Source organism: Cupressus sempervirens, chromosome 9, assembly GCF_028749045.1.
Source record: "Cupressus sempervirens isolate cs-2001-9-10 chromosome 9, ASM2874904v1, whole genome shotgun sequence".
NCBI classification, from domain to species: Eukaryota; Viridiplantae; Streptophyta; class Pinopsida; order Cupressales; family Cupressaceae; genus Cupressus; species Cupressus sempervirens.
The window spans coordinates 122,228,511-122,248,276 of record NC_143126.1 but is presented as its reverse complement, the minus strand read 5'-3'; the positions used below and the strand labels follow the sequence as shown (position 1 = coordinate 122,248,276).

Sequence of the window (19,766 nt, the reverse complement as noted above, 5' to 3'; positions counted from 1 at the left end):
TACATGTGCTTTTTGCAAAGAAGCTTTGCAGTTGTGGAAGACCTTCTATTGCAGGACATAAAATGTTACCCATGAGTAGAAAACCCTAGGTTGACGCACTTGCACATAATTTTCAAAAAGGTTTTGAAAATCTCCCTTCACAAACCAGGGAAAATATTTTTTTTTGACTGAATAGTTCTCCAAAACCCCTCAGCGCAGCAGCAACAAAGTGCAGTGCAAACCCCAACTGGAAGGAACAGTCTGATCCCTAGCCGTGTGTAAGAAGAAACCTTCGCATATTGTAGAAGGAAAAAAAAAACATGATTTGCAGAGAAATAACACATTTCTTCTAGGGTTAAAAGGCACGATTTCTATTTTATAAGAAAGTCGACTAAAACACTTTGTACGAATCCATATGAAACCCTTAAAAAATTGAAGGAAAAGCCTATCAAAATGCCAAAAACTGAAATCCTTGATTTTATTTAAAAAAGGAGCAAAAAGCTTCGGAAAATTTCTCAAACAGAACCTATGCTTTGATACCATGATATCATTATTGAGAGCTAAAAAAATTGACTGGCTGACTTACAAAATAGGAAGTTTCTAACCAAACTGCTTAAATGATCATTATAAGTTAAATATTATAATATTGCTTTAATACTAAGTTGCCGGTTCGGATTCGGGTTCAAGAACTGGTTCATCGGTATGGCAAAATTTTGAAAAGGAGTTTGGGTTTGTTAGTATAAAAACATGTAAAAGTTATATATATGTTTGTGTATATATATATGTGTATTTATGCAGCTTAGAAACATGAATTAAGATTAGACTGTTGTATAGTATCATAAAAATAGCTTTGTATAGTATCATAAAAATAGCAAGAACACCATAAACTTGTAATCATAGCATTATGAATCATGATCATAGCATCATAGCATCATTGTTTCAAGTTCAACTGATGGATTAATAATGTATTGACATTCATCATCATCATCATCTTCTTCAACAAGGGTTAAATAAATTTGCCTAAAGAATTCATGATCTACAAGCATTATACCTTTTTTTCTTCTAGGTTCAAAATAGCACACGGCAACATTTTGATCTTCCCTAATGATTGCTTTTTTTGCTCCAATTGTATTCAATACTGAGATGGTTTACAAAATGTTAGACAATTTGCTGGGTTTTAAGAGTTGATTTAATGCATGCTAGCCGGTCTAAGAAAATATCTATTTATTCTGTTAATGGATTTGTTTATGCACAATACGTTGTATGTAAGTACAGACTTTTCTTTTGGAAATGTGTTATGTAAAGTTTCTACAAATTGTTGTTTATCAGACTTATATAATAACTTCTACAGTGCTTGCTGAAGATGATCTTACTTGTTACAGACTTGTATAGAGAGATGTCAATAATATTATATTATTTTGAAATGTTCTATTTCTGCAAGTATTTGTATAGGGCAGACTTGCTTAAAGGAGCAGACTGTATGTTCTTCTTGTGTGTCCGTTAACTACAACCACACCTTATTAAATATAGAACCAAGGGGCATGTCCTTATAAAGGACACGTCCCTTCCAAAGCCGGCTTTGACTCATCTCTCAAAATCGGCGACTTTCGGAGCAAGATTTAGTGTATTACTGAAACTAACCAAGGAGATAAGTTAGTTCATAAACTAGTTGTCCAAGATAGGCGCTGATACCTATTAAGAAGATAAGACAATTAAATAATGACTTAAGAAGGGATTTAATGCAAGAATAGATCAATACAATCTATAATCAGATCAATATGATTTAAAGTTACAGAATTAACACTCCCTCTTAATTTGATAATCATACTGAGAGATATCATGTGTAGCAACATCAATTAAGATGAACAAGCAAGGATTGATACTCTATATCTATCTGTATCTTCTTAGCATGTGGTATCATTGAACACATGATACAATGTCATATTACTAAACCTGTGATATGACATATCACTAATACTTGTGATAACAGTATTGCAAAGAATGCAATATACAGGATAAATCTAGAGAATAATTAAATACTTCATTTATCCAAGTTGTGACTCATGGGTACTGGTATTCCTATATCACAACATGATTCTGAGTTAAGATCTACCAGATATATAGGATAAATCCAAATAATAATTAAATTCTTAATTTATCCAAGTTGTGACTCATAGGTACTGATATTCCTATATCACAACATGATCCTGAGTTAAGATCTACCAGAACATAGGATAAACTCTGGAGAATAATAAAATTCTTTCTTTATCCAAATTGTGACTTATAGGCATAACAATGTTTACATCACAATGTGATCTTGAACTCATCTAGATCTTACAGTAAATCTCTACTGTTTAGCACATTATCTAAGAGATCGTCATCTCTCATAATGTCTTTTATACAAGTGTTCATTATCTTAGAGATGTTCACCTCTTAGATATGAATACAAATGGTGGAGCCCATAATAGTCAATAGCTTGACAATAAAATTATTTAATTAATAATTTAAATAACACAAATGTATTACAATTCAACCATATCAAGTCTTTTCCTGAAGTGATCTATCTTCACTCGAGAGAGAGGCTTGGTAAGAATATCTGCTGTCTGATCTGCAGTGCAAATGTATTCTAATTTTATAGTATTCTTGTCTACCATATCTCTTACATAATGGTAAGGAATTTCTATATGCTTGGACCTGTCATGAAAACTGGATTCACAAAAAGCTTGATTGAACTCTGATTATCACAATGAATAATCGTAGGATTCATGGCTTGAGCAAATAATTCCACAAGTAACTTTTTAAGCCAAATTGCTTCCCGAGAGGCCATTGCTGTTGCAATGTATTCGGCTTCCATATCACTTTGTGCTACTGAAGACTGTTTTGTGCATATCCATGATATCATTGTTGAGCCTTGTTCTCAGTAAATTCTATATTATAGCCGATGGGTAGAATTGTATCCAAAAGGGCGCATGACGGTTGAGTCACCCCTTCGGGAAAGTATATGTACATCGTTCGTAGGGACTATTGAGAGATCATAATAATCATAGTCATTGTAGCATTGTACTTGGAGTGCATATTGTGTATATGAATAAAGTATCTGCTCTGTGTTATATCTTACTATACTACATGCAATAAGTATCCGTTTACACTGTACTGTAAACATTTGGCACTGTTGTCGGGGATCGAACCTGGGTCAGCCGCGTGACAAGCGGGAATAGTCACCACTATACTACAACGAAACAACATCCTGAAGTGCTTTTCCTTTCAGTAACACTTCCAGCCCAATCTGAGTTTGTGTATCTATGTAGGTCCAATTCAACTTTCTCATACTTGAGCCCAAGTTTAAGAGTGCCTTGTAAGTATCTCATGATGTGTTTGACTGCAACTAGGTGAATCTCCTTTGGCTCACACATAAACTGACTTAATGCATTAACAATATAGCAAATATCAACTCTTGTATTTACCAAGTACATAAGGGACCTAATCATCTATCTGTAAAGAGTAGAATCTATCGAAGGTGATTCTACTGCTGCTTCCTTAAGTTTACGTAAATTAGTCTCCATGGGAGAAGACATAGGCTTGCAGTTCCACATTCCAAATCTCTTCAAGATATCTAATGTATACTTTCCTTGATTGAGTATGATGCTGTCATAATTCTGCCATACTTCCAGTCCTAAGAAGTAATGAAGGAGTCCTAAATCATTCATCTCAAATTCTTTGATTAGATCTTTCTTGCATTAATCTATGAGATGATCATCACCTGTTATTAGTAAATCGTCAACATATAGTATCAAAATCACCATATCATCTTTATCCCTTTTATAATATAGATTTGGATCAGCTTCATTCTTAGAGAATTCTAAGCTGGTGAGATACTTATCAATTCTTTCATACCATGCCGTTGGAGCCTGTTTAAGCCCATAGAGAGCTTTCTTAAGCCTGCAAACAAAATTTTTAGGGTTATGATTTTCAAATCCTTCAGGTTGCTCCAAATATACATCTTCAATAATCTTTTCATTAAAAAATACTGTTTTTACATCCATCTGATGTACTTTCCATCCCTTCAATGCTGCAATAGCAAGGACTGCTCTTACAGAGGTGCATTTGGCAACAGGAGCAAATTTTTCTTCATAATCAATCCCCTCTTTCTGAGAAAATCCCCTGGCTACGAATCTAACTCTATATTTTTCAATGCTACCGTCAGCAACATGCTTGATTTATCCACTTGGAAGAAACAACAAATTTTCCTTTAGGTCTTGGAACAATTTCCCAAACATCATTCTTCATAATGGATTGGTATTCTTCCGTCATGTCATCCTTCCAAGTTGTATGTTTAATAGCTTCTGAAACGTTGGTTGGTTATGATTTAGACAAATCACTCATTTTTGTTGCATAACTAGAAAATCTTTTGGGTCTTTTTCTTTTTCTGGAGGTTTTAGATGGTGTGGCAAAGTCTTGTGCTTCCTCTACCATCTTAATGGCCTAAAGTGGTCTTTTCTTAGAATTTTGAGTTTCTTCAAGCTTAAGGTTTTGAATTTCATCTTCAATTTTTTCCATGTTCTCCCTCTGAGACTCAGATTCAGTATTTTTTTCATAACTAGGTAAGGGAGAGGGATTTTCAGAACTTAGGGCCCTTTTAAATGCTAAATCTTCTTCAAAAATTACATCTCTACTAAGTTCAATATTTTTTTGATTAGGTTTAAAAATCCTATATGATTTAGAGGTTTCATTATACCCTACACAAATACCTTTCTTCCTAGAGGATTCTAACTTATTTCTCATTTCTTTTGGAACATGTATATATACTGGGCACCAAAAAATCCTAAGATGACTAATGTTAGGTTTAACCTTAGTAAAGACTTCTTCAGGAGTTTTATCTTTAACGTAGGAATGAGGACTTCTGTTTTGAATATAAACAATAGTACAAGAGGCTTCTGCTCAAAGATAATATTCTAGATTTTGATCAAATATCATAGCTCTTGCAACTTCTATAATTGTCCTATTCTTCCTTTTTGCTACCCCATTTTGTTGTGGGTTATAAGGAACGGTATACTTCCTCTTAATTCCTATTTCTTTACAAAACTCTTTAAACAAATCTGAGGTATATTCCCCTCCATTATTAATACTAAGAGTTTTAATTTTATGTCCTAATAAGTTTTCGGTTAAGGTTTTAAATTTTTTAAATCTCTTAAGAATTTTTTTTGATTCTTTACATTTTAAGAAGTAAATCCACGTTTTCCTAGACAAGTCATCTATAAAATATAATTAGTAAGAGAATCCTCCAAGAGAAGGAACAAACATAGGTCCACATAAATTTGAGTGGTTTAGTTCCAAAACATTGTTAGTTTTTTTAGTGCTTTTGTGAAATGGACTTTTGGTGTTCTTACCCAGAGCACATCCGTTGCATATGCTTGAATGATCTTTATTTAACTTAGGCAAACCAGTAACCATCTTCTCCATAGTTGATAAGGTTTTGAAATTTAGACGTCTTAACCTTTTGTACCATATTTCGTTTATATCAGCAGCTTCATGATTTAACGCTTGAATCCGTCGACTAGTTTTTGAATTTAATTCATACAAGTATCCCTTTCTTTGACCAATCAATTTTGCCTTTAGAGTTCTTAGCCCAGGTCATTACTTTACCGTCCATGAAGGCAAGATTATGTCCATCATCTTCAAGTGTTGTAATCGAGACTAGCTTCTTTCTTATTCCTGGTACATAGAGTACTCCTTTGAGATGTAGAGAACTACCCAAATTTAGTTTCAAGGTTCAATTTCCAATTCCTTTGACGGAACGTGCTGAATTATCACCGATGGTGATTTCATCATTAACCTTTTTTAATATAGAGTCTAGCGCTGCTTTGTATCTTGTGATATGTTGAGATGATCCACTATCAATCACCCATGCCTTACTTGAGACTTCGTTTGATAGAGCCGAATACAATACACGATTCTTAGGATCATAGTTATCTTCTTTCCTCGTAATGTTTGTACAGTTTACTTGCTGCTTAGAATTCTTAGGGCAATTAGATCTGTAGTGTCCAAACTTTTTGCATTTGAAGCATTTATTTTGGATAGATCTTTCTTAGGTTTGTCATTCTTTTGATTATCCTTCTTCTTCTTGAAGTGCTTCTTCTTACCTTTATAGGAATTTGAGTTAAGAACATGAAGTTCTTTGTCTTTAGTTTTCAACTTTCCCCTTTTCTTAAGTTTTTTGGATTCTTCCTGAAGACAATCTCCCTTAAGTCTATTGAAGTCAGGAAGATTGTCTCTAGCACTTACTCCTTGTGCGGACGTTTCCCATGAATCTGGTAACCCATATGTAGTCATTAGTGTTAGTTCCTTATCATCAATTATGGTTCCTATACTTGCAAGTTCATCTCTTAGACCGACAACCCTTGGGAAGTAAGAATTCATCGGTTCTTCCTTCTTTATCTGTATATGATTTAGTTGCCTTTTTAGTGTGAGGACTCGAGTTGCATTGTTGGCCTCATATGCATTTAATAATGCATTTATCATATGAAATATTGTTTAATGTTTCGTTAGCATGGGTACTATTTCATTTTTCACTCCATCTAATATGATTTGCATGGCTTTCTTGTTTCTTTTACTCCAGATAGTTTTATTAGGTTCGATAGTAGGTTGTTTGGATGTTGAATCAACAAATTATTTTACATCATTTTCTTCAAGAATCATCATGATTCTGAAATTCCAAGCATCAAAGTGTTCTTTCCCATCAAACCTGTCCTTGGGCCTGATTGTGTATGCCATTGAAGATGGAAGAATGATGGTAGATATATATCAAGTCTGATTATTTAATTTGCATTGCCTAGGTTCGACTACCAGAGCTCTGATACTATGTAAAGTTTCTACAAATTGTTTTTTATTAGGCTTAGATAATACCTTCTATAGTGTTTGCTAAAGATAATCTTGTTACAGTCTTGTATAGAGAGATTTCAATAATATTATATTATTCTGAAATGTTCTATTTCTGCAAGTATTTGTATAGGGCAGACTTGCTTAAAGGAGCAGACTGTATGTTCTTCTTGTGTGTCGTTTAATTACAACCACACCCTATTAAATATAGAACCAAGGGGCATGTCCTTACAAAGGACACGTCCCTTCCAAAGTCGGCTTTGACTCATCTCTCAAAATTGGCGACTTTCCAAGCAAGATTTAGTTTAGTACCTAAACTAACCAAGGAGATTAGTTAGTTCATAAACTAGTTGTCCAGGACAGGCGCTGATACCTATTAAGAAGATAAAACAATTAAATAATGACTTCAGAAGGGATTTAATGCAAGAAAAGATCAGTACGATCTGTAATCAGATCAGTATGATTTAAAGTTACGGAATTAACATGTTAGGTATTGAGCATTACTTATTTAGGAATTGGGTTAATGTAGCAAGATAATTTATGTAGCATGCCAGCTGGTCTACGAAAAAATCTATTTATTCTGTTAATGGATTTGTTTATGCACAATAGGTGGTGTGTAAGTGCAGGCTTTTCTTTATGCACAAATGGTTACCAATTTAGGAAATGGGTTAATGTAGCAAGATAATTTTGAGATCAATGTATTTCTTTGATATGAATTGATTTGAAAGCATAAAAAGTAATCACAATTTGACATGAAGCTCTTTTTTATGGTTGGTAGGCACACCTTTCTGGAAATTAGTCTTGAAGCAGTTTGATGATTTGCTAGTGAAGATTCTGATTGCAGCTGCTGTAATATCGTTTGTGTTAGCTGTAATTGATGGAGAGACAGGATTTAGTGCCTTTTTGGAACCTTCTGTAAGTTATTTATCTCTGCTAGAATGATCCTGTTATTCTGTCTGTGATAAATCATCAGACAAGGAGATTTTGTCTATCAATAAAATATTGCAAATAGAATTTGACATTTAATTTGTTTTGTATGACATCATTTATCCTTTTACATAAGTATTCCATGTAATTCATTTTCTATATGGGATGTTTGGAACTTTGGACATCAGTTGGTACTTGCAATTGCAAAGTACAATCCACTATTTTTCAGTTGGTTTGAATACATGCAATATGTAAGGTTGGTATTTGCTAAGATGCCTTTATGCTCATAACCTCTCTTGTATTAGATGAATGGGCAGTTTAAGTTTTTTGCTACAATACTCTCTCTTCTGAGTGTATAGTAAAACAACTTAATACCTGTGTTAATGTTTTTTGACTTCAATTCAAAGCTAGATGTTTGTTCTGCTAACTTTTTAAAGAGATAAAAGAACTCTTCCATTTTTATGCAGAGTGGAGAGTTGAATGAGTTTATAATCTGAGATAGGATTCTATCAATACAAAAAAACAGAGCTGTATGAGAAACACGGAAAGGATAGTTAAGTACGCATTTTTTTTGTGTTACTTATGTTCCAAGCTTGTTTATCAACAAAATTGTCCAGGTAACCCAAAATGAACAATCCTCTATATGACCTGATTGATGAAGATAATGTACGAAAGTAGTTTAATTTTAATCAACAAAGGTTGCAAAGATATCGGGAACTGGCTATTAGATAGGAATTTTTGAGGAACAACAGATGCAGGACCATTGGGCCTCATTTAACATTGGGGATCTGAAGTTTCCTATAGCTTTCATTGCCTTAATTGTTAAGAAGGTGAGAAGAAATATTCAGTTTGCATAGCTCAGGCCATAGACCAAAAAGGAAGAAGCACAGAATATATTGGAATATAATAATATGCTATTAAATCATTGTAATACATATTCATATTTGGGATACTTATGTTAATAATATTCAGTAATTGTTATTAGTAACATAAATTTGGTTGGATGGGTAATTGATCAGTTTACTCTTGACCTGTTTATTGTCATGTTCTTGTTTTCATTATTAATATATTGCTCATTGCTTTAGTACAAATTCAATTTGGTAGCAGAGGAGTTGAAATCAATGTGTGTGTGTGTGTGTGTGTGCGCATGTGCGTGTCTGAAGTTGGAGGTCAAAATTTGGGTGAACCTGAGTAGACAAGAGTTGCTAAGAGAATATAGAGTTTGTGATGCTATTCTTGTGCAACGAGTCACTTGCCTAGACCATAGATGTTTACCCACAACATAAAAACTTTTTGCTACTGTGAAGGAATTGTCGAAGAATCTCTGCCCTACTTTCTCTATCCAATGCAAGACACGGTTGTTAGAATCTGATAAGATTAATAACCCAGAAAACTAGTGCAAAGAGTAAATATCTAAACTATGAATGCAAATTATACAAAATCAAAATAGCATCATAGAGTTAGTCTCCAAGAGAGTAATGCAAATGCTGGAAGCAAAATAGCATTAAGAGGATGCAAAAACAATAGATGCAAATACAAGCCAGGTAGCATACTTATATAGGCTAGGAAGAGGGAGGAGGTGTCAACACCAACCAATGAGGAGCAACCATCTATCGGACTAAAGATAGCAAAGTATCTTCCCAAGATAGCTAATGGATGCTTACATGTAGGAAGGTGACACCTCACAACCATTCACCTAATAAGACATGCTTTATTAACCTAAGCGAGATTATTAAAAAGTGTAGGAAAAACCTAGCAAAATAGGAAAAATAAAAAACTACACTAACACCCCCCCATAAGCGAAGCTTAGGTGGATGTAGAAATGGGTCCCGACAAGTCAAGCCTGATGAGGTACCCATGTACATAAGATTTCTCAAAAGAGAGAGAAAAGAGACCCCCCCACAAAAAAGTCAGGACTCCGAGTGAGAGGAAGAGGCCCCCCCAAAAGATGAAGCATCCCGCACCCCCAGCAAAGCTCGCAAATGAAGGAACTTGCTCTCAGTGAAGGGTTTGGTGAAGATATCAGCAACTTGCTCGGAAGTCAGACAATAGCGAAGGTCAATGACATGACCATGGATGAGCTCCCGGATGTAGTGCATGTGGACCTCTATGTGTTTGGTCTGTTGATGATGAACTGGATTCTGTGAGATTTGAATGGCACTTTGGTTGTCACAAAATATGACTGATGGCCGTCTGATCTGGATACCAAACTCAGTGAGAAGATGTTGAATCCAAATGGCCTCAGTGGCGGCATTTACAGCCCCCTGATACTCAGCCTCAGTAGAAGACAAAGCAATAGCAGACTGCTTTTTGCTCGACCAACAAACAGGACCTGACCCAAGTGAGAAGCTATACCCTGAAGTAGACTTGCGATCCTCAGAATCACCTGCCCAATCTGAATCTGTGTAGCCCACCAAATCAAGCTCAATACCTGCTGCGTAGTGAATCCCACAACTATGAGAACCCTGAATGTAGTGAAGGATCCACTTGGCTGCTTTCTAGTGTAACTCATGGGGCTCCTGCATGAATCGAGAGACCATGCCTACAGCATAGGAGATGTCAGGTCTCGTATGAGTAAGATAAATGAGACTCCCAACAAGTTGGCGGTACAAAGTGCCATCAACAAGTGGAGAAGAACATTGAGCCTCAAGTTTGACTCCAGAAAGGAAGGGAGTCAGAGCAGGTTTACAGTCAGCCATATGAAACCTCGGGAGTAAATCTAGAGCATACTTGGATTGTGTGATGGTAATACGAGAAGGAGACTGAAGGATCTCAATCCCGAGAAAGTAATGCAACAAGCCCAAGTCAGTCATCAAAAAACTGTCCTGAAGGGCCACTTTGACAGCCTTAATGGTGGGTGAAGAACTTCCTGTGATCAGCAAGTCATCAACATACAAAACCAAAAATAGAAGTGAATCACCCTGTTGCAAAATGTACACATTAGGATCAGAATGGCACCGAGTGAACCCAACTGATAGAAGGAAGGAGTCCATCTTGGCATACCAGGCCCGAGGAGCCTGTTTGAGGCCATAGAGAGACTTTCGAAGACGACACACAAGTGAAGAATCCTGAAGGAAGCCTTGTGGCTGCTCCATGTAGATCTCCTCATGAAGGTCACCATGAAGAAAAGCACTTTTCACATCCATCTGATGTACTTCCCAACAATTAGCTGCAACAATGGCAAGAACAATTCGAATGGAATTCATTCGGGCAACTGGCACAAAAGTCTCAGAGTAGTCAATCCCAGGAACTTGGGAGAATCCTTTGGCGACCAAGCGAGCCTTGTGTTTGTCAACTAACCCATCTGCTGCAAATTTTGTCTGATAGATCCACTTACATCGAACAAGTTTTCTTCGTTTAGGAAGAGGGACAAGATCCCAAGTGTGGTTCCTCATCAAGGAACTATACTCTTCTTGCATAGCTGTATCCCACTCAGAAATACCAGAAGCCTCATGAAAGGACTGTGGATCTGAGGCAGTAGCAATGAAGACATGTGGAGCATCCTGGAATTGTGAACGAGTTCGCCTGGTGTCTGATGGATCCCCAACCCAATCACCTGCAGACTGCAAGGTCTGTCTAGCCCAAAGTGGGCAAGAAGATGGAGAATTTGGAGGGGAATCATTAACCTCTGAATGATGACTAGGAGAGGAAGGAGGTGAGTTCTTTGAATCACTTTCTGCATTAGAAGTAGAGGTAGAAGACTGTTCAGGTGAATCTGACTCATCAGAAGATCTGTCATGTATTCCAAGTGACTCTAATGTCAAGGTAGAAGGAGTTGGAGAAGTGATAGAAAGTGAGCTTGAAGATCCCTCCTCAAACTGAACACTCCTCTCAATGAATAACTCGTGTAGTAGGGTGGAGCAACTGATAACCCTTCACACCATCAGGATAACCTACAAATATGCAAGGTCTGCTTTGCGGATCCAAGGCCTTACGTTTCTCTGTAGGAATGTGGGCCCATGCAGGGGAGCCAAAAACTCGAAAGTGCTTAACTGATGGTTTTCGACCGCTCCAAGCTTCAAAAGGAGTAACTCCCTTCAAGGCTCGGTGAGGAACACGGTTCTGGATATAACAAGCACAGTTAATGGCTTCTGCCCAATACTGTGGTGCAAGAGATCTAGAGTGAATCATACAGTTTGCCATTTCCTTCAAGGATCTATTCTTCCGTTCTGCAACACCATTTTGCTGAGGATTGTATGGAACTGAATGCTGTAAATCAATCCCCTCTGAAGTGCAAAATCTTTCAAACCGATGGTTGACATACTCACCACCATTGTTTGTGTGCAAAACCTTGATGGCTTTCCCAGATTGCTTTTCTACAAAATTTTTGAAGTCTTGAAAATGATCAAATACCTCTGACTTCTGTTTGAGAAAGTACACCCATGTATATCGAGAAAGGTCATCAATGAATGTGAGGACATATCGGGCCCTGCTGAAAGAAGGGTGTTGAAATGGACCAGCCAAATCACTGTGAACTAACTCTAGTATCTGTGAAGCTCTCCATGCCTTACTTTTGTCAAACTTTTCCTTAGGATGCTTACCAAGAATGCAACTTTGACAAACACCTCCTGAGAATTGAACCGAAGGCAACCCTGTGACCATGCTCTGCTGGTTGAGCTGATGCAAATAGCGGAAGTTAAGATGGCCAAACCGCTCATGCCATAATTTACCCACATCATTAGAGTGAGTGAGCAAAACAGATGAAGGAGGATCAGGAACAAAGTGAGAAAACAGATAGAGCCGTGACTGATGATCTGCTCTCCCAACTGCAACTACAAAATCACTATGCAACTCACGTATCTCCACTGAATCAGGAGTGAACTCAACCCGCTTGCCTAAACCTGTGTGAGTGATTTGGTATATTGATAGGAGATTAGTTGATAATGAGGGTACACAAAGAACATCATGGAATGTGCCATACCCCACATCAACAGACCCTCTCCCACACACCTCAATAGGAGTGTCATCACCCATCAAAATAGAAGGCATAGTACATGGCTCCAAGGATGCAAGTTCTTCCTTAGATGAAGCCATGTGGTGCGAAGCACCCGAATCAAGAACCCAAGTGGATGGTGAGGAAGCAACTGCAACAAGAGCTTTGCCCTTTCCTTTCCTCTTGTTGTTTTCTTTTGCCTTGTTAGACTCTTCATTAGAACTTTGTTTGATAGACTCAGGAACACTAATATTATTCTTCTCAAGAATGTATGTCAAGTGATCAATTTGTTTCTTCAAACATTTATGTTCATCATGACCGGGTCTTTTACAATAGGCACATTTAACCTTTTCTTTCTTAGGCTTATCGCCCTTAGAGGATGAGGTATCAATAGTTGCTTTTGAAGCAATTGGTATCTGATCCTTCTTTTCCTCACTATTATTTTGTTTCTCATCCTTACTATTGTTGTTACTACTTTGTCCTTTTTGTTCTTTTGTGCCTTGGTTGGTTGCTAAGGCATGTGACTTAGAGGACTTAAGAGTGCCCATATGGATTAGCTTGTCCTGTTCTCGAGTGAGATTGACAGCAAAATCATCTAGAGATGGCATGGTGAATTGAGTACCAAGTCCACCCTTAGTAGCATAGAAGGTAGAAGGTAGAGACAAACATAGAATATTCTGAATTTAGCTTAGAGAGAATACTGAGAATCAATTGTTCATCTTTCTTTTCAATTCCACATTGTTTTAACTGCAGCCTTAGTGATTTCAATTTGGTGAAGAAATCTTGGATTGTGTTGAAATTGCCTGGACTCAAACTAATTAATTCATTTTCCAACATATGACCCCTCATTGAATCTTGTGTGCCAAATAATGTTTCTAGCTTTGTCCATAATTCATTTGGTGTATCCAAAGACTCAATGTGAAATAGCAAGTCAGGAGAAACAGACAAACACAATGTTCCATATGCCTCATCACATTTGTTAAACCACTTAGGCTTGTCTTCATCTTTAGCAAGTTCAGTTTCAAGTCCCATAGTTATCCTATTTAATCCAGCTTTCCTTAAGTGAATTATCATGCGTGATTTCCACTCAAAGTAATTGTATGGAGTTAGGATGGGCATATTTGTTTGATCCATGATGAAGGAATGCAAAGAAATGCTAAAAAGAAGAGAACCCAGCCACGACAATGCCCCCCCCTTTTTACTCAATCAAAGAACCCCCCAAAGAAATATGATTTGGCACTTTATTTTAGTGCATTTACAACTACCACTAGAAAGAGATACTTAGTGGTCTTGATTTCAATGCATTACAAACCCTCATGAAGAGCATATGCTAAAAGTGAAACTTGGGCACAATAATCAAGGAAACAAATAGCACCATTGCGATCTACTCGAAAAATCATGCACTTTCAAAAAAAGAATCGCCTCGATACGAGGTCGTATGAGAAAGTTATGATCCTCCGAAGTTTCTAAAACAAGAACTGTGCACAGTCACGGCTGAGAATCTGCAATTTTTGAAGAATTCATGCATGAAAATCAAAAAATAACTCCACTAGCGGATAGAGCACAAAAAAATAGCCAAGTTCATAACAAGAATCATCAAAATCGGAGTCCGTATGAGCAAGAACGAGACATTTGAAAACTGTATTCAAATCTGCGGCTGCCAACGGAGAGGGGTATGGCTGTAGCTTTGCATGCTCGATTCTGAAAAATATACAGCTTGCATGCAAAATCTAAAAGATACCCAGATGGTTTTTTGGGGCTGCGAACAAAACCCAGAAAGCGTTTTTCTTGCTGATGAACAGAAGATGTTGCTGTAGTGTAAATCAGACGCCTTTAATAGTAAAAAACGGCTCCAAAAATCAGAAAATGACCCCAGCAACCAAAATATGACATGCAAATACTGGATCAGCTTCTTAAGTCCATCAATGGCATGCTGGAACCTGCAAAACTAATTGAAAACTCCAAATATGCAAGTTGGTTGTCAGATTTGAGATTGAAACCCCAGAGAAAAACTGTTTTTGTCAAAACTTTTCTGATTCTCAGGATCATCCAAAGATGCAAGAGAAGAGCATACTTCGTTTTTCAAAAAACTACAATAAAGTTTATTTGCCCCCCCCCCCTGAATCTCTCAAATAAGGAAACTAAAATCTACTCTTGCACATAGAAAAGCTCTGATACCATGTTAGAATCTGATAAGATTAATAACCCAGAAAACTAGTGCAAAGAGTAAATATCTAAACTATGAATGCAAATGATACAAAATCAAAATAGCATCATAGAGTTAGTCTCCAAGAGAGTAATGCAAATGCTGGAAGCAAAATAGCATTAAGAGGATGCAAAAACAATAGATGCAAATACAAGCCAGGTAGCATGCTTATATAGGCTAGGAAGAGGGAGGAGGTGTCAACACCAACCAATGAGGAGCAACCATCTATCGGACTAAAGATAGCAAAGTATCTTCCCAAGATAGCTAATGGATGCTCACATGTAGGAAGGTGACACCTCACAACCATTCACCTAATAAGACATGCTTTATTAACCTAAGCGAGATTATTAAAAAGTGTAGGAAAAACCTAGCAAAATAGGAAAAATAAAAAACTACACTAACAACCGTGAGCTGCTTGCCTAGATCATAGACAGCTATGCAGCTCATCAATTTTTTGTAGTAGTGTTAAGGATTGTTTAGGAATCTCTGCCCTAATTTCTCTATCCAATGCAAGACATGGTGAATTACTTACTGTAGTGACTACTGTAATCTCCCAGTTTTTGGTGGCAATGAGAAAATAAATAATTATTTAATTATTTATTTTGTTATCTTAAGTTAGTAAAAGGCAAAATAATTATAACAAATAAATTGATTTTGTTGAAATCTATATAAAAATATAAATAAATCACTTATGCCAAAAGTGCTAAAATAATAATTAAATGACTTTTAAAGTCATTAATCAAGCAAAACCATCATGTAACTAAAAAATATTATTATAAAAGGGGACGTTGGGGGTGATGTAGGATATGATTGGATTAATATTTCTCTTCAATGAAGATTTGAGAGTATTCTCAAAATAAATCTCGAATGGACACTTGAGTAGGCCATTTTCATTGGTTGAAGATCTGTCCTAGATGGGGCTGGGAGGAATCATCTATAATATTTAGTTGTGCTAATAATGTAGTTTACAAGTTAGGTTAAGATCAGATTTTTAATGAGGTATTTAAGAGTTTCTAGAATAGAAATTTATAATCGTAGATTGGCTAAATATTATTAGTCTTATATTTTCCATTTGCAATGTCCCCATTTTCGGTGAGCTCCTACAGTTGTTTGAGTCAGTTCATTGTAGCAACTCTTGTGACTCGACATGGTGATTTGGGGGCCTCAATTGCGGATTTACCATTTTTAGTAAGTCTATTTCGGCTAGTGCCATATTTGGCAGTGCAGATGGTGCAAGAGCACACATTGGATGAAGATTAAAGAAATATTTCATGTTGTGAAGTCAATTAGTCTTACAATTCAAGTATGATTAAACAAAGGATTATTGATGTAAAAAGACTAATTTAATTCTAATTGATATGTAATATGTCCATTTATTATGTTTAGAGTCATATCGTCAAGATAGATGAAAATTTTCAAATATGTAATAAAATCGTCATAAAATATTGACAATATGTAAAGATCATGTAAGGGAGAAGGTGAATGGTTATGAGGGGTAATTAATTAGTTATAGAACTTGAAAAGCCTTTAAAATATGATGTATTAGTCGTGATTTCAAGAATGTAATGGTTGGGGAAGCTAAAAGAAGAAGTGGAATAAAGAGAAGGTTGTATTTGTGAGTTTTATGACAATGTTTTGTGTAAATTTTCAGAAATCTGACCATTGTTTCTATTGGTACAAATTCATATGAAAAGATACAGACCTCTAACTTATATCTTCAGAAAGGTATTTGTATTAGCTTCAATTTGGCATTGATTTGGATTTATTTCATTGTTATTTGAAAAGGTAATGACCTATTTAGTGCAGACTGGTCAGAACCTATTTTTTATGTGAGCAGTTTTGGAAAAAGTTTAACTTTTATTCTATAGATTGGATTGAGATATAAACTGGGGAAAATGTTCTTAACTCCTCCTAAATCAATATCATAAAAGGAATTTTTGATATCTTTTCATTTGTAAAAGTTATGAGTAAATATGTGAAGCATTTTGATATTTTCCAGCTCATTAATTTGGTTGAAAATGTCTATTATTGAAGCCTCTTGAGTTTTACTCCCAAAAGAGATATTTGAAAGGTGTACCTTTGCATCATTTTTGGTATCAGAGCTTAGCAAAAGGTTTGGGCAAAGGTGAATTGTGATTTTGTGTTTGTTGTGATAGGTTGAGGAGAGAACCTGTAGAGTGACCAAAAGACTAGGTCGAGTGGAGAGAACCTAGATAGGAGGAGATGGTCATGCGAGGAGATTTATCTCATGATAAGAGGATACTATTAGATGTATGGATTTCATATTGGGATTTTCATAGAAAGAAGGAAAAGACACATAAAATAGAGGAAGAGAAAAAAACGAAAAGAGAAGAGGACGCTAGAATGAATCAAGAGATAGAAGAGAAAATAAGATTCCTAATGAGGGAACTTAAAAAAGGGGAAGAAAATTTAAAGAGACTAAAAGAGGAATTGAAGAAAAATATGGACAAGGAAAATAGTAATTTGGAGCAGCCATTCATTGAGGATACAAAGGTGTGTGAACATGGAATAGAGAACTTGGTTACCAATTAGAGAGGAGTTGTCTATTGGAAGGACAAAGTGAACAAATTGATGTAGATATAAAAATAAGTAATATGCAGCGAGATGCTCTTATAATAGAGAATTTGAAGGAAAATGTTGATGCCTTAAAGTTGAATGTTGGAATGAAATGCAAAGAAGAAGAAATTCAGATTGAGAAATCTGATTTGGTCTCAAGAGAAGAGACTATAGAAGAGTTGGTTTTGGACCATAAAAGGGCTCAAGTATTTGTGTATTCTCCATGTATGAAGATATGGTATGTTTATGGTGACAAGAAAGAGGAGATTTATTGGCAAGTGTATTTGGTGGAGTTATAGATGTATTCAGTAGTAGAGCTGGTATATGTATTAAATTGTTGCTGAAAATTAATGAGCAACAACTAATGGTTTTCATGTTACCAAAAACAGGCAAACCAAAGATTTCGATGAAGAAGGAAAAACAAATCCAAGTGAGTCAAGGTCAAGCAAGGACAAGATTGCAGCTGAAAGACGAGTATAAGCCTAAAGTGAAGATGAAGAAATATTTTTATTTTTTCTAATATTTATTTTGTAGGTATTTCCAAGAGGACTTGGAAAGATTTCAAATTTGGGAGTATGGTGCAGGAGCACACATTGGATGAAGATTCAAGAAATATTTCATGTTGTAAAGTCAATTAGTCTTACAATTCAAGTATGATTAAACAAAGGATTATTGATGTAAAAGGAATAATTTAATCCTAATTGATATATAATATGTCCATTTGTTATGTTTAGAGTCGTATTGTCAAGATAGATGCAAATTGTCAAAGAGGTAATAAAATTGTCATAAAATATTGACAATATGTAAAGATCATGTAAGGGAGAAGGTGCATGGTCATGAGGGGTAATTAATTAGTTATAGAACTTGAAAAGCCTTTAAATTATGATGTATTAGTCGTGATTTCAAGAATGTAATGGCTAGGGAAGCTGAAAGAAGAAGTGGAACAAAGAGAAGATTATATTTGTGAGTTTTATGACAATTTTTTGTGTAAATTTCCAGAAATCCGACTGTTGTTTCTATTGGTACATATTCATATGAAAAGATACAGACCTCTAACTTATATTTTTAGAAAGGAATTTGAGTTAGCTTCAATTTGGCGTTGGTTTGGATTTATTTCATTGTTATTTGAAAAAGTTATGACCTGTTTAGTGCAGACTGGTCAGAACCTATCTTTTATGTGAGCAGTTTTGGAAAAAAGTTTAATAACTTTTATTCTATTGATTGGATTGAGATATAAATTGGGGAAAATGTTTCTAACTCTTCCTAAGGCGCTATCATAAAAGGAATTTGTGATATCTTTTCATTTGTAAAAGTTATGAGTAAATATGTGAAGCATTTTGATATTTTCTAGCTCATTAATTTGGTTGAAAATGTCTATTATTGAAGCCTCTTGAGTTTTACTCCCAAAAGAGATATTTGAAAGGTGTACCTTTGCATCAGCAGATGGTGGTATTGGTGGTTAGTAATCACCTGCAGTGGATTGGGCTATCTTTTGTTTGGGCTCCTATTTATTAATTAATTATTAAAGTTAACATTATTATATGGCTCTTTATTATATTTAAATGTTATAAAACGATGTTGTGTTGAGGATGTTGAGATTTTTTGATCGTTTTCTGCAAATGTACTAATATTGCCAATGTTTATAGTTGTATTCCAAATGTAGATTTGAATCTCATATAAAGAAGAGACATGTCTCTATGGTTTAATCATCATTTAATTAATAATAATATATAAATAAAAATTAATAAAATGTATAACAATATATATATATATATATATATGTATATATAATATAATATATCTATTATATACTATAATATATGTTATATACAATAACATAAATTATTTAACATGGATAAGTATATATAGGAAATGATGATTTACTAATAACAATAATATATCTTAGATTGAACCAATCCGATTGAAGCTACAACTTTAACACTCCCTCTTAGCTAGGCAGGATTTGTAGAACACATTATGCTCTCAAGTATATGAAGAGATATCACCTCAGTATGATATTCCTGGAATGGCTTATTTAAGGATATCAACATAAATCCATCAACTTAGATGTTATCTTTCAATATAATCCAAAGTATGATTCAATAAGAAATATCAATCATATGAATATTCTTTTGGTATGTGCACTGGCATCAAATGCTTGACGCCTACCAAAAGAATATGTTATATCCTAGAAGGATACGAGTTATTTGATTTTTGGCACTCTGGGACAACAACTTAACAAGAAATCCCAATATCATGGTCTCTATC

At 35.4% G+C, this 19,766-nt stretch overlaps 1 protein-coding gene across 4 annotated transcripts in view; it reads left to right on the top strand.

The window, feature by feature from the left end:
* The window catches only part of ECA3 (endoplasmic reticulum-type calcium-transporting ATPase 3), a 344,449-nt gene that overhangs the window by 52,815 nt on the left and 271,868 nt on the right, over positions 1–19,766 (top strand). For all 4 annotated transcript variants that reach the window (XR_016355913.1, XR_016355911.1, XR_016355912.1 and 1 more), the window contains exon 5: positions 7,634–7,770. Coding sequence is in view for 1 of the 4 variants with exons in the window: in XM_089799217.1 (XP_089655343.1) it covers positions 7,634–7,770 (137 nt within the window). In the remaining 3 variants the exon portion in view is untranslated. The remainder of the gene's footprint in view (positions 1–7,633; positions 7,771–19,766) is intronic.